At 37.9% G+C, this 14,571-nt stretch overlaps 1 protein-coding gene across 5 annotated transcripts in view; it reads right to left on the bottom strand.

Moving 5' to 3' along the window:
* Positions 1 to 14,571, bottom strand: part of wdr7 (WD repeat domain 7) — a 573,837-nt gene that overhangs the window by 478,670 nt on the left and 80,596 nt on the right. For 3 of the 5 annotated variants that reach the window (XM_073064130.1, XM_073064129.1, XM_073064131.1), the window contains one exon: positions 13,703 to 13,840. The exons of the other annotated variants lie outside the window; for them this stretch is intronic. In XM_073064130.1, coding sequence (XP_072920231.1) covers positions 13,703 to 13,840 — 138 coding nt within the window. The remainder of the gene's footprint in view (positions 1 to 13,702; positions 13,841 to 14,571) is intronic. 5 annotated transcript variants of the gene reach the window in all.

The following is a 14,571-nucleotide window of genomic DNA, read 5'->3' as shown; positions in this document are numbered from 1 at the left end:
ATTAAATGCTCCCAATGGCTAATATCTCAATTAGCTTCTGACAGCCAAGTCCAGCTCCTGGCCTACATGTGTGGCTAGCTACTAAACACAGCCGAACCATTTTTACTGACAGAAGAAGGGGTGGGGGGGGGGGGGGGGGTTTACTGGCACCTTAGACTTATTCACTTTGGGCAGATAGGGCTTGTCAGCTGTGGTTGGCAGCTCATCTAGGAAAAGGAAAACTCTTATCTCAAACTTCCACAGCTTAATGGTTATACCCACTCATAGGGAAGGTTTCAGGAGTGAACCCAGAGGAAAAAATCCGGAGCTGGAGTCTCCAAGGCTACGTTGAGTTCAAGGCTGACTGATAACACCTGCAATGCTGCTGGTACCAAACTGTGTTGGTCTCTGCTGTTCTTGTAGATTCATCAGCTGAGTGGAGAGGGGGCATCTGCTGCATGGGCAACAGCTTTGCTCTCCATATCGTACTGGCCTGGCTTGCTGCAGCATATCATGTTACAGCTGGGGCGCAAACTCCATGGGGACAACAAACACAGTCTAACAATTATGCTTGGGCAGCCCACAAATGTTGATATGTTTACAATGCAAATGTAGCATGCCGACAACATACTAATCCTAACCCACATGTTTTTGGAATGAGGGAGGAAATCAGAGCACCTGAAGGAAACCCACACAGTCACAGGGAGAAGGGTCAAACTCCTTTCAGCCGCTACACTAATATGCCAAGACAATTTAACATGGATTTAACGGGGATATGGGCCAAAGATGGGCATATCAGACTAGCTTTGATCAGCCTCTTGGTCAGTTTAGATGAATTGGGCTGAAGGACCCATTTCCACGGTGTATAGATATACAATTATAATATGAACTGCATTAAATCAAAATGAGGGGCCTTATCCACAGTTCCCAAGGTAGCAAGGTGGATTTCAATTACTGATACCATTACCAATCCCTAGTAAAGTGCTATGTAGTGATACTTTTATACCAATATCAGTTGTAGAAGATTAGCTTAATCTGCACAAATACATCCAGGGAAAGCCTTGCATAACTATAATCTTTTTACTTGAATAACCACTATTGAGGATAGTTACCACCCAACCCATAACTCTTTGACCCACTTTGATCAGGAAGGAGGTACAGGACATCAGGATAAGGACTGCCAGATTGGGTAAACAGCTTCTTCCCTCAGACTGTGAGATTAATGAACACCCTGTCCCACTGAGGACAGCAAGCTGTTTACTGTACTGTTTACTGCTTACTGCACTGTGCACTACTTGTATCTTACTAATTTATTGTACTATTTTCTTTTATGTGCTGTCTGTGATATATGTTTTGTGGGTGCACTGTGGTCCAGAGGAATATTGTTTCATTTGGTTGTATATACGTACAGTCGGACAATAAACTTGAACTTGAATAATTAGTTAAATCTGTCAATATACAAAGGCTTTGACCATGACAAATGACATCTGGACATACAGATACACATCAAACATGCAGAGATGGAATAAGCAGCAAGCTGAGAGGGGAGACTTAGTGGCTAGAAATGGAAGGATAGGACTCAGACTCTCAATAAATAGAAACAATCCTCCAACCTTAAACTAGATAAATGAAAAACAGAGAAACCGTAGGTGCTGAAAATCTGAAAGATAAACAGGATCCAAGGTGGAAGGTGCTTCATCAGGTTCAGATTTATCACATGTACATCGAAACATACAAGGAAATGCTTCGTTTGCATAAAACCAATCCACCGAAGGCAGTGCTGCGGATAGCCTGGTTGTTACCAAGGTACAAATGTTTAAAAAAATTTTTAAAGGTATTCTAAAAACACACACTTAGTAATTCAGGAATAGCTTCTTTCCCTCTGTCATCCGATTTATAAATGTGCATTGAACCTGTGAACACTTTCACAACTTTGTTTATTTCTGTTTTTGTTGCACTACTTACTTTAAGTTAACTATTTAATAGACATATATATACTTATTGCAATTCAGTTTTTTCCCTGTATATTTATCAATTTCGTTGTACTGCTGCCATAGTTAATAAATTTCATGACATACGCTGGTGATATTAAACTTGATTCTGATTCTATTTGGGGCATTTCTGCTGAATTTATTAACAACTTTTTTAAAATTGATTATTATTTTTAAAGTACTTAAAGCTTAGTCCTATTTTGTGTGGACAGGCCATATTCTGGACAATTTTCCATCTGGAGAGAAGAGAAAGCAGACGCTGGAATCTGGAGCAACAAAACAATCTGCTGAAGGAACTCAGCAGGTCAAATAACATCCAGATAGAGTAGGAAGGAAAGGAACTGTTGACGTTGAACCAGGATAAAAGTTTCCAAATTGTTCAGGAGATGCCAAGAACGGTTGGACTAAAGGCACAGGTAGAGCTGCAGCACAAATCGACGACATTCTATAACCTATGTTGTAACCAGTGCCCTCAGCTTCTCCGTAATATGAAATGAAATAAAATAGTTCAAGTTGCCTGTAGACTGGATTCCGTGATAGTGGGCAGCTCACAGAGAGGCTAAAATGGTTCCTCCACTTGGCACTTCAAGCTGAAAAGAAGGATTTGCATCACAGTTCAAGTAATTACAACTGAATGTCGTAAATATAATAGCAATCCAGCTGTAAAAAAGAAATATTAGTTTCTAAGATAACATCACACAGAGAATTATTTTTTTTACAATTCTATTTGTTCTCATGACTTAGTTCCATAGCAACCAACATCCTCTGCCCAATGCCGAATATTTATAAAAAAGTGTCAGCATCACTGTTAACTGAATCTACAAAATCCTTCGTCACATATTGACAAGGTTGTCTGCAAGCTGGCCACCATCATTGGCTTCCTTAAAAAATAAATCCGGCATTCAATCACAGAAGAAATACATTTTTATAAATTTTATAAAAACTGACATTCAGAGGCATAAATTTCCCTTGCCGTTGTTTTGCTTCAGCATTGACAATATGCAAGATTTCAAATCTTCTAGAAAATTCCATTTCTTTTCTCCAAGCAAAGTAAGCAATTCAAGTGAAATGGAATGGCATAGACAAACCACAAAGGATAAAGAAAAATATGTAAAAATAGACATTTTTCAATTATTAATCAGAATTCTATAACAATAGTTGTGCACAGTATTTTTGAACTAATATTAGTTATTGCATTCAAAATAGTTCTCAAACCATCAACATACTCCCACTTCTTGGCAAATGGTGCAAACTGGGTAAGTCTACTTAAATCCTTGGTGTCATATTTGATTCCAATTTTTTGTTAGAGCAAACATCCACACTACCATGCTTCCATAAGAACATCTGGTTTTCCCTCTGGCAGAGTTCACCTCCACTGAAAAACTTCTCGCCACTCTTTCATTTCCAAGCTCAACTCAGCTGTTACATTCCTCAATCATCTGCTCTCATATCTCAACTTGGCAATCACAACTAATATTCTATTACATGGAACATAGCAATCAAACCAGGTGTTTCTGACTGCAAAACCAGACATTTAGTCTGCAATTGTTTCTTGATCAATTAATTATATCTTTTTGACTTACTATTAATTATTATAATTTTGTTATAGATCAATATCATATTATTAGAAAAAATGGTAATAATTAATAGAAGCAGGGAGAAAATACAGACAGAGCATTTCTAGCTCGTTATATTTAAGCATTTCACAGGTTTCTTCCTGAGTAATCTCAAGGAAGAATTCTAATTTTGTAAATGAAATGTCAAATCTTTATATGGTTATTGGAATTACTTAAAATGTATTTACAAAAACTTTGCTTAACTTTTTTGTCTCCTTAGCTGATGCCAATTATTAAAATTTGTTGAACTGTCTGTACTTCCGCCCAGAAGTGTTAGTGCACTAAATACATGCGTTTATACATTGAATACACATATTCAGAAATTATTAAAACACAAATATGATTCCATGTATTTATATAAATACATTTGTTTCATGCATCGCCAAACAGCACAGAAGCACAAAATCATTAGTGAGGAAAACAGCTTCTACAACCAAAAGTGACTGTGGAAATTCAGGCATAAAGGGCTGTACTAATCAGCAGGACATACAACTAATACTCATTCAAATCTATTGACTGAACAACAAAGCAAGAAAATACTACACAAAACTTGGCCCAGGTCTCAAGTGTAGGTAATTATTCTTAAATTTGTAGCTCTTCTCACAGCTCCTCAGTGAAGTGACATGTACAAAGGAAAACAGCTAACATCCGAAGTTAGAGTAATGTCAAAGGTAATAAATAATTGCTGGGTAATAACTGTATAACCTAGCCATCTCTCTTGATTTTCCATTAGCGCCATAGCCTAATGCCACTATCAATGTCTTAGGAATTATCATTCTCCAGGTAGTGAACTTGTTCATCCATTCAATATACAGTATGGACAAATCAAGATTCCCCACCACTTCTACAGCTTGAATTAGAAGTATAATTTAATAGCCTCTACTAAACTGGTTAGGGAAGGGAAGGGAAGGTAGCAATATTTAAAAATAAACTCAAGACAGAGTTCATATGATTAACACCTTGCCTCGACATCAGACTCCTCCGTCACAGACACACTGTAGCTGGGGGAGACAAAACCTGAAGGGAACAATATACACTCAGTCGCTACTTTATTATGTACTCCTTTACATCTGCTCAGTAATACAAATATCTAATCAGCCAACCATGTGGCAGCAGCTCAATGCATAAAAACATTCAGACATGGTCAAGAGGTTTTGTTGTTGTTCAGACCAAACATCAGAATGGGGAAGAAATGTGATCTAAGTGACTTTGACCATGGAATGAATATTGGTGCCAGACAGGGTGGTTTGAATATCTCAGAAACTGCTGACCTGTGATTTTCAGTATTTAGAGCACAAGAGAATGGCGCAAAATGTCAAAAAAAAAACATCCAGTGAATTGCAGCTCTGTGAGCGTAAATACCTTGTAATGAGAGAGGTCAAAGGAGAATGGCCAGACTGGTTCAAGCTGACAGGAAGGCAACAGTAACTCAAGTAACCACGATTACAACAGTGGTGTGCAGAACAGCATCTCTGAATGCACAACATGTCGGACCTTGAAGTGGATGGGCTACAGCTGTACCCAATAAAGTAGCCACTGAGTGTATCTCGCTCACCCAAACACAATCATGAACTCTGGAACCTCAACCACAAACAAAATTAAGGGTAGCATCTATCATCTTTCATCATTATTAAAAATCTATAACCTAATTTATCAAAATTCTATGATTTCCTACGACATCAATGTGAAACTACTGTAATGACAATCATTTAAGCTATTCTTAGAGCAACTAAAGAAGGTGGCTTAGCAGCATTACCTAAATCCCTAGATACATTTTCTGTCCAAGTTGGAAAAACGTATAAATCATGTTTCATACTTAAAGGACAAAAGGTTAATTCACATGAGCAACAGCTTCAACTAAGAAACTTAATATGAGCAAACAAGAATTTATTCAATCCACAGCAGTATTTCTATATAGTGATAAATACAATTAAGTAAGCTTTATAAATTGAAAGATATTCAAACATTTGATAAAATATTTTAACGATCAGGGTCCCTGATTTGATAGTAACTGATTAGTACAGCCTTGTATGCCAGTAATAAAACACACCAACAGTCCGAAGATACAACAGTGGTATGAAGTTAAAAACTGAACTTGGTTAGTATGTTGACATCACTGTAGATTCATTTCTGATTACTTCAAGCTAATGTGCAATTTAAAGATAAATCAATTGGAATAAGAGACACCCGACATGAACTATCTTTGAATCGTAAAGAATATAGGGAGTGCCATTAGAAAAATGTTTTAATTTAGCCTTGGTTACTGTGTTAAATAATCTCCAATTCTTGAAAATGACTGTTTAATCATTTAATTAAAACTAATGATTTACAGAAGGGAGCAAATGAAATTTGTTCAGAACAAAGTAGAAAAATAGACCAAGTAAAAATGCTGCTAAAAGTAAGTACAGACGAGGTAAATTCAATCCACCTCCTTTCACATTACAATGTCTACGTTATTTTCACCAGCAATAGGGTGTAGCAACAAAGTAATGAATTCATTCAAAAGCATGATCAAAAAAACATTAATTGTCAAGTCACATGCTCCATAATGGTAAAATAGTGTTATATCTTTGAAAAGAAAAAAAACACTACTCCAAGGTGAGCTGTTTATTAACTCAACAGAACTAACTATATGTTTCTTTGTCTTTTAGTATCTTTTAAGTACCTGTGCACTGACTGATCACGGAAGATGAAGCAATAAAATAAAGGGAGCTAAATGCAAAGTTTAAGGATACACCACAGTTGTAGGAGTGCATTCTATAGATTGGAACCAATTTATGAAGAGTGCTCTGACAACTTTTGTATAACCTTCAACTTCAAAGTAAAATTTCTATCAAAGTACTTGTATGTTACTATACATACATACACACACATATATACACACACACCCCCGAGATTTATTTTCTTGTGGGCATTCACAGTAGATGCAAAAAAATACAATTAATCAAAAACTGCACACAGACAAATGACAAATACAAAAAAAAATTAAAGTAATAAATAAATATGCAATAAATATTGAGAACTCAAGTTGTGGCATCCTTAACAGTGAGTCAATGGACTGGAATCAGTTGTGTTGGGGTGAGTAAAGTTATCCCTCGCTTCAGAAGTCTGATGATTGAGGGGTAATAACTGCTCCTGAACCTGGTGTGTCCTTGATTATGGATGCTGCTTTCCAGCAACAGCACTCCTTACAGGTGTGCTCAACAGAGGGAAGGGTTTTATCTGTGATGGACTGGGCCACATTCACTATTTTTTTGTAGGATTTTCCATTCAAAGGCCTTGACGTTCCCATATCAGGCACAACCAGTCAGTATATTCTCCAATGCACCTGTAGAAGTAGTTATGTGCTGCATCCAGGACAGATCCTCTGAAATAATACCAAGGTATTTGAAGTTACTGATTCTGATGAGGACTGACTCATGGACCTCTGGTTTCCTCCTTCTATAGTTAACAATCACCTCTTTGATTTTGCTGACATTGAATAAAAGGTTTTTGTTGTGGCAGCACTCCGACAGATTTTCAATCTCCTTCCTACATTCTGATTCATCACCATCTTTGATTTGGCCCATTACAGTGATGTCATCACTGTATAACTGTATAACACTGGAGTTGTACTTGGCCACAGTCATTAGTATAAAGCAAGTACAGCAGGTGACTAAGCACACTGCCTTGTGGTGCACCTGTGCTGACTGGATTGTGGAGGAGATGTTACCAGTCCAAACTGACAGGGGTTTGCATGTGAGGAAATCGAATATAGAGTTGCACAAAGAAATACTGAGGCTGAGGTCTTGAAGTTTATTGATTAGTCTTGAGTTACTTACTAACTTAATTTTCTTACTAATTGTTTCATTAACTTTCTGACTAAATATCTTCTGCATGGCAGCCCTGATATGTTATCAAGAAGCTCTCCTCGAAATTGGAAATCTTCAAGTTTAATTATCACTAAACTATATATGAATATAGCCAAATGAAACAGTGTTCCTCTGGGGCTAAGGTGCAAAGCACATCACCAACAGCAGACAGCACACTGCACATACCATATAAAACAAATAGCACAGATAGTTAAGATTTCAGAAAAATATACAGTCACACAGAAGAAAAAATATAGCCCAGGTTCCTGAGTGGCATGACTGCAGATTGTCCTGGTCCAGCTTGACCTGCCACCGAGTGTACAACAGAAGACCGTGTTCTATCTTAATTGAGTTCTTTTGCAGAGGTAATTAAATCTATTGACAAGGGCAGTTCAGATGATGTGATTCACACACATTTCTTTTAGGCCATTGACAAGGTCCCAAATAGAATGCTGGTCTAAAAGTTTAGAACTTATGGGATCTAAGGCAAATTGGCAAACTGTATACAAACCTAGTTTGGGTATTGGAGACAGAGTGATCATGAAGGCTGCTCTTGTAATTAGAAGACTGTGCAGTCTGTGCTAGGATACTTGGAATTTGTTTATGAATTCTGATGTGAACATAGGAAACATTACTGATAAGATGACAGATAGCACGTGATATTAGTAATGCTGTTAATAGTGGAAAGGGTAGTCTTAAACCTCATTATATTTATTAGCTGGCAAATTCGGCAGAGAAATGGCAGATGGATCTTAATCCTGGTAACTGTGAGATGATGCATTTAGAAGCAGTAGCTGGTCAAATAAGAGCAAAATATACCATGGGCGGCAGGGACCCAAGAAGAAATAAGGAAAAAAGGAACCTTAGAGTACAAGTTCAACAGGCAGATAGGGTGGCAAAGGTAACACAAAGCTTGCAAGTATGGAGGTCTTGGTACAGTGTCATAATACTTTGGTTAGGCCACAGCTGGATTTGTGAGTACAGTTCTGGTTGCTGCATAATAGAAAGGACATTGATTGTACTAGATGGAGTACAGAGAAAATTCATCAGAATTTTGCCAAGGAGGGACTGCTTCAGTCAGGGTAGGTTGGGTTTATTTTCCTTGCAGCAGCGAGGGGAAACTTAATAAAGGCATACAAATTTATGAGAAGCATGGATAGGGAAGACGGTAAGGCAATCGTTGTCTTGGAAAGAGTGATCATAGCATGATTGAATTTCGCATTCAGATGAGGATGAAATTGGTAGATCTAAATCCAGCGTATTATGCTTGAATAAGGGAGACTACAACGGGATGAGGGAGGAGTTGGCTAATGTGGATTGGGAGCACAGGCTATTTGGTAGCACAGTTGAGGAACAGTGGAATATGTTCAAACAGATTTTTCACAGTGCTCAACAAAAGTATATTCCGGTCAGAAGTAAGGACAGCAAGTGTAGGGAGAGCCAGCCTTGGATAACTAAGGAAATAAAAGATAGTATCAAATTATAAGTTCATGTGTACAAAGTCGCAAGGAGTAGTGGGAGACTGGAGGATTGGGAAAACTTTAAAAAGCAACAGAGAATAACTAAACAAGAAATAAGGAAAGGGAAGATAGAGTATGATAGTAAATTAGCACAAAATATATAAACAGATAGCAAAAGTTTTTATAAATATATAAAGCAGAAGAGGGTGGCTAAAGTCAATGTAGGTCCTTTGGAAGACAAGAAGGGGAAATTGATTATAGGTGATAAGGAAATAACTGAGACATTGAACAACTATTTTGTGTTCAAAATAGTTCAACAACTATTTTGTCCTCTCTTCACAGTAGAGGACACGTCTAATATGCCAAAGAAGTATGTTATAGATGAAACAGGAGGTGAGGACCTCAATAAAATCACTGTCACTAAAGAGATAGTGATGAGCAAACTAGAGTGTCTGAAGGTAGATAAGTCCCCTGGTCCTGATGGGATGCATCCCAGGGTGCTGAAGGAATTGGTGGAGGTTATAGTAGACGTGTTGGTAATCATTTATCAAAATTCTCCAGACTCTGGGCAGGTCCCGGCAGATTGGAAGACAGCAAATGTCATGACACTTTTTTAAAAAGGATGTAGGCAAAAGACAGGCAACTATAGGCCAGTTAGCTTAACATCTGTAGTCAGGAAAATGCTTGAAGCTGTCATTAAGGAAGAAATAGCGAAACATTTAGAAAGGAGTAGCTCCATTAGACAGATGCAGCATGGATTCAGAAAGGGCAGGTCCTGTTTGACAAACTTACTGGAGTTCTTTGAGGACATAATGAGTGCAGTGGATAGAGGGGAACAGCTGGATGTCGTATACTTGGATTTCCAGAAGGCGTTCGATAAGGTGCTGCATGAGAGACTTATAAATAAGATACTGATGCATGGAGTCAGAGGAAGTGTGTTGGTATGGATAGTGGATTGGTTAACCACTAGAAGGCAGAGATGGTATAAATGGGTGTTTCTCCAGTTGGCTGTCAGTGGTGAGTGGGGTGCCGCAGGGGTCAGTGCTGGGCCTGCAGCTGTTTACCATTTACATTGATGATTTGGAAGAAGGGACTGAGTGTAGCGTAGCAAAATTTGCTGAGGACACTAAACTGAGTGGAAAAGCAAATTGTACAGAGGATGTGGAGAGTCTGCAGAGGAACATCATAGGTTAAGTAAGCCAAGGTCTGGCATGTGGAATACATTGGTAAATGTGAGATCATCCACTTTGGAAGGAATAATAGAAGAGCAGATTATTATTTAAGTGGTGAAAGATTGCAGCATGTTGTTGTGCAGAGAGACTTGAGAGTGCTTGTTCATGAATCGCAAAAAGTTGGCTTGTGGGTACAACAGGTTTTTAAGAAGGCAAACAGAATGTTGGCCTTCATTGCTAGAGGGATTGAATTCAAGAGCAGGGAGGTCATGCTGCAACTATACAGGGTTCTGCTAAAGCCACATCTGGAGTACTGTGTGCAGTTCTGACCTCCATACTTGAAGAAGAATATACTGGCTTTGGAGGCATTGCAGAGGAGGTTCACCAGGTTGACTCCCGAGATGAGGGGGTTGGACTATGAGGAGAGATTGAGTCACCTGGGACTATACTCTCTGGAGTTCAGAAGAATGAGAGGGGATCTTATAGAATCATACAAAATTTTGAAAGGGATAGATAAGATAGTAGGAAAGTTGTTTCCATTGGTAGGTGAGACTAAAACTAGGGGGCATTGCCTCAAGATTCAGGGAAGAAGATTTAGGATGGAGATGAGAAGAAACTGTTTTTCCCAGAGAGTGGTGAATCTGTGGAATTCTCTGCCCAGGGAAGCAATTGAGGCTTCCTCACTAAATATATTTAAGGAACAGTTAGATAGGTTTTTACATAGTAAGGGAATTAAGGGTTATGGGGAAAAGGCAGGTAGATGGAGCTGAGTTTACGGACAGATCAGCCATGATTGAAACATATAAGATTATTAAGGGATTGGACACACTGGAGGCAGGAAGCACGTTCCCGCTGATGGGTGAGTCCAGAACTAGAGACCACAGTTTAAGAATAAGGGGTAGGCCATTTAGAACAGAGATGCGGAAAAACTTTTTCACCCAGAGAGTGGTGGATATGTGGAATGCTCTGCCCCAGAAGGCAGTGGAGGCCAAGTTTCTGGATGCATTCAAGAGAGAGTTAGATAGAGCTCTTATAGATAGCGGGGTCAAGGGATATGGGGAGAGGGCAGGAACGGGGTACTGATTGTGTATGATCAGCCATGATCACAGTGAATGGCGGTGCTGGCTAGAAGGGCCGAATGGCCTACTCCTGCACCTACTGTCTATTGTCTATTGCCATGATCTTATTGAATGGCAGGGCAGGCTCGATGGGCCGGATGGCCTATTTCTGCTCCTATTTCTTATGTTTTTATGGTCTTATGTCCTATGGCAAAAGTATTCAAGTCATAGAAGAGTAAGAGATTTAGAAACGATCTGAAGGAAATTCTTTTTTCATTCAATGGATAACCAATAGACTTACTTTCAAAGACTTTTCATCTGATGTTCTAGGTCTTATTTATTTATTTATTTGTTATATTTTGTATTTGCCAAGTTTGTCTTCTTTTGCACACTGGTTGCTGGCCAGTCTTTTTCTGTAGTTTTTCATTAATTCTATTTCTTTGTTCTAGTTTGAATGCCTGTAAGAAAATGAGTCTCGGGGTAGTATAGGGTGACATATACGTATTTTGATAATCAACTTACTTTGAACTTTGCTTGCAATTTGGAGAACATAGTCAAGAAGATGGCGGAGAAAGGTACTCTCACAACAATTACAAAGCACCGACACAGATACTTGAGTCACTTGGTAAACCGATCGGTAATAAATAGGCTGTGATAGTCAGTGCTGGATGAAGGGCCTGTTTCTATGCTGTTTGACACTATAACTGTAAAAAGCAGTTTCTCCACAATGATTTTGGAAACTTGATTTGAAATAAGAGTTTAATGACAAGTTTTGGAGGAAAATATATATCCGTGCTCACACTGCACAGCTTCAGACAACATAATGTAGCAGCTAGCATGAAGCTATTACAGTTCTGGGTGTTGGAGTTCAGAGCTGTCTGTGAGGAGTTTGTAAGTTTTCCTTGTGACAGCGTGGGTTTCCTCAAGGTGCTCTGCTTTACTCCCACAGTCCAAAGAGGTATCAGTTATTTAGTTAACTGATTGTTCTAATTTGTCCTGTGATTAGGCTAGGGTTAAATATAGGTGAGTTACTGGGTATCACGGCTTAAATGGGCTGGAAGGGCCTGTTCTGCACTGTATCTCTAAATAAATAAATAGCCATAATTCTAAATACTCACATACTGGAAAGGGAGTTTACAGGCATTCACGATTCTATCAACCAATAATTTAAAACAAAATCAAGAAACCCAGTGCATCTGGCTGCATAACTACTGCACAATTCCAGCATGCCAGGACTCAGTCATCACCTTGACTGCTGTGCATGTTGAGTTTGCATAGAAAATCTCTAAACACATGGGATTTGCCCTAGCTTTTCTGCATTGTAAAGGCATGCTGGGAGGTTACCTGGCTGACAAAAATTGCCACTGGTGTAGATGATCCAGCATAGGCTCAATGAACTGAATGGCCTCTTTGTGAAGAAAATATTATGCAAGATGTACATTCAATGAAGCCCTTATTAGGAACACCTGCTCATCAATGCAAATACTTAATCAGCCAATCACGTGGTAGCAATTCAATACATAAAAGTATACTGACATGGACAAGAGGTTCAGTTGTTGTTCAGGAAAAAAAAACAGAATGGAGAAGAACTGTGATCTCAGTGACTTTGACTGTTGAATGATTGTTGGTACCAGAAAGGGTGGTTTGAGAATCTGAGAATCTCAGGATCTCCTGGGATTTTCACATACAACAGTCTGTGGAGTGTACAGAGACTGGTGTAAAAAAAAATCCAGTGAGCAAAAGGTCTCTGGACAAAAATACTTTGTTAAATGAGAGAGGGCAAAGGAGAATGGCCAGATTGCTTCAAGCTGACAGGAAGGCGACAGTAACTCAAATGACCACATTACAACAGGTGTGCAGAAGAGCATCTCTGAATGTACATGTCAAATCTTTAATTGGATGGGTTACAGTAGAAGATCACGAACATACACTCAGTGGCTACTATTTTATGTAAAGGAGGTACTAAATGAAGTGGCCACAAAATGTGGTTATCAAAGTCACCACTTCTCAGATTTCTCATATCCAATTACCTACAATAATTGCCTGCTTGATTAAAATTTTCACAATAAGATCAAATGGGAGAACTCAACAATATTAGTCTTACTAGGTTGTTGATTAGTCAGGGCGTCAAAGTTTATGGAGAAAAGCAAGAAGAATCAGGTTGAGAGGGAAGACTCACTCGATGGGTCAAATGACCTAATTCTGCACCTATGTCTTATGGTCTTATATTGATAATTTCAATATGTTTATCACAGTGATTAAAAATTATTGCAGAATGTCAAAATACCTTTTGAACATACCAATATTTAATAGGAATATTTTCCAAATTCTCTATGTTTTACTTATTCTTGAAATAAAAATCAGAAATGAATCAATGAGAAGCTGCAAGAATCTTTCATATTAATTTGATTTACATTTTCATCTCACTACATACCACTGTGCATCAAAGTATGAAATGGAAGGCATACCAGCAGTCAGCAGTAACAATTAACAACTATTGTTTTAGTCACCTAATACCAAATGCCAAGACAGAGACACACAAATATGGAGGGAGAGAACGTTTGATGATTCTTACTGGAGCCTCAAAAGGCCGAGTGCAAGATAACATCTGAGGTCTGTAGAGTTCCCAGGCTTTTATAGGGTCGGGGTAACAGTCATGAGGAACGTGGACAACTGCCTCCCCTATACACCCATATTCTATCTGCTGGGCATTCTGGCAAAAGGGTAAATAAATAGTGGAGTGAAAGAAAAAAAAGACAATTAATGCTTAAATCATATAAAATAATGGTATTAGGAAACATTTAGATAAAAATGAATTGTATAAATGGATTAACAAAAATAGATATTAAAGTCTCTGAAATGTCAACTGATATAATATTTTACACTAATAAATGATTATTCACCTGATTATAAATCTAATACTAAAATAACATTTTGCAAATTACTATATGAGCATAAAACTATAAGACCATAAAGCAGAAAAATGAAAAGTATTACATATTAAAATTCACGTTATCTCAAAGAGCATGTATTAATGTGGGATTACTAAAATTATTACTTCATAAAATTTCAATTCTTGTTTTCTTTATGCTTTAGACCAAGGTTAATTCATTCAAGCAACATATTCACCTGTTCACTCATCTTAAAAAACCTTTCCAGTGTTAAGCAAGTTACTATTTATAAGATAACACACGTTTTACACGCACAAAAAATAAGTTTTCCTTCAATTTCATAGTTTGTCCATAAACATCTTGCATCATCTTTTAAGTAATTAAATGGATGCTAAACTAGGAACTGTCCTGAAATATAAGAAAAATACAACTGCGGTCTTGTAAAATGACAGATTCGTTATACTCTTAATTCCTACATAATTAAACATTAAGTTTATGTAATGTACTGTATGGTACAAGAACAATTTAACACAATGGTGAAAGAAACTAAAAT

This window comes from Hemitrygon akajei, chromosome 13 (assembly GCF_048418815.1).
Source record: "Hemitrygon akajei chromosome 13, sHemAka1.3, whole genome shotgun sequence".
Classification (NCBI taxonomy): domain Eukaryota; kingdom Metazoa; phylum Chordata; class Chondrichthyes; order Myliobatiformes; family Dasyatidae; genus Hemitrygon; species Hemitrygon akajei.
The sequence above is the reverse complement of the archived record's forward strand: the minus strand, read 5'-3'. Positions and strand labels throughout refer to the sequence as shown.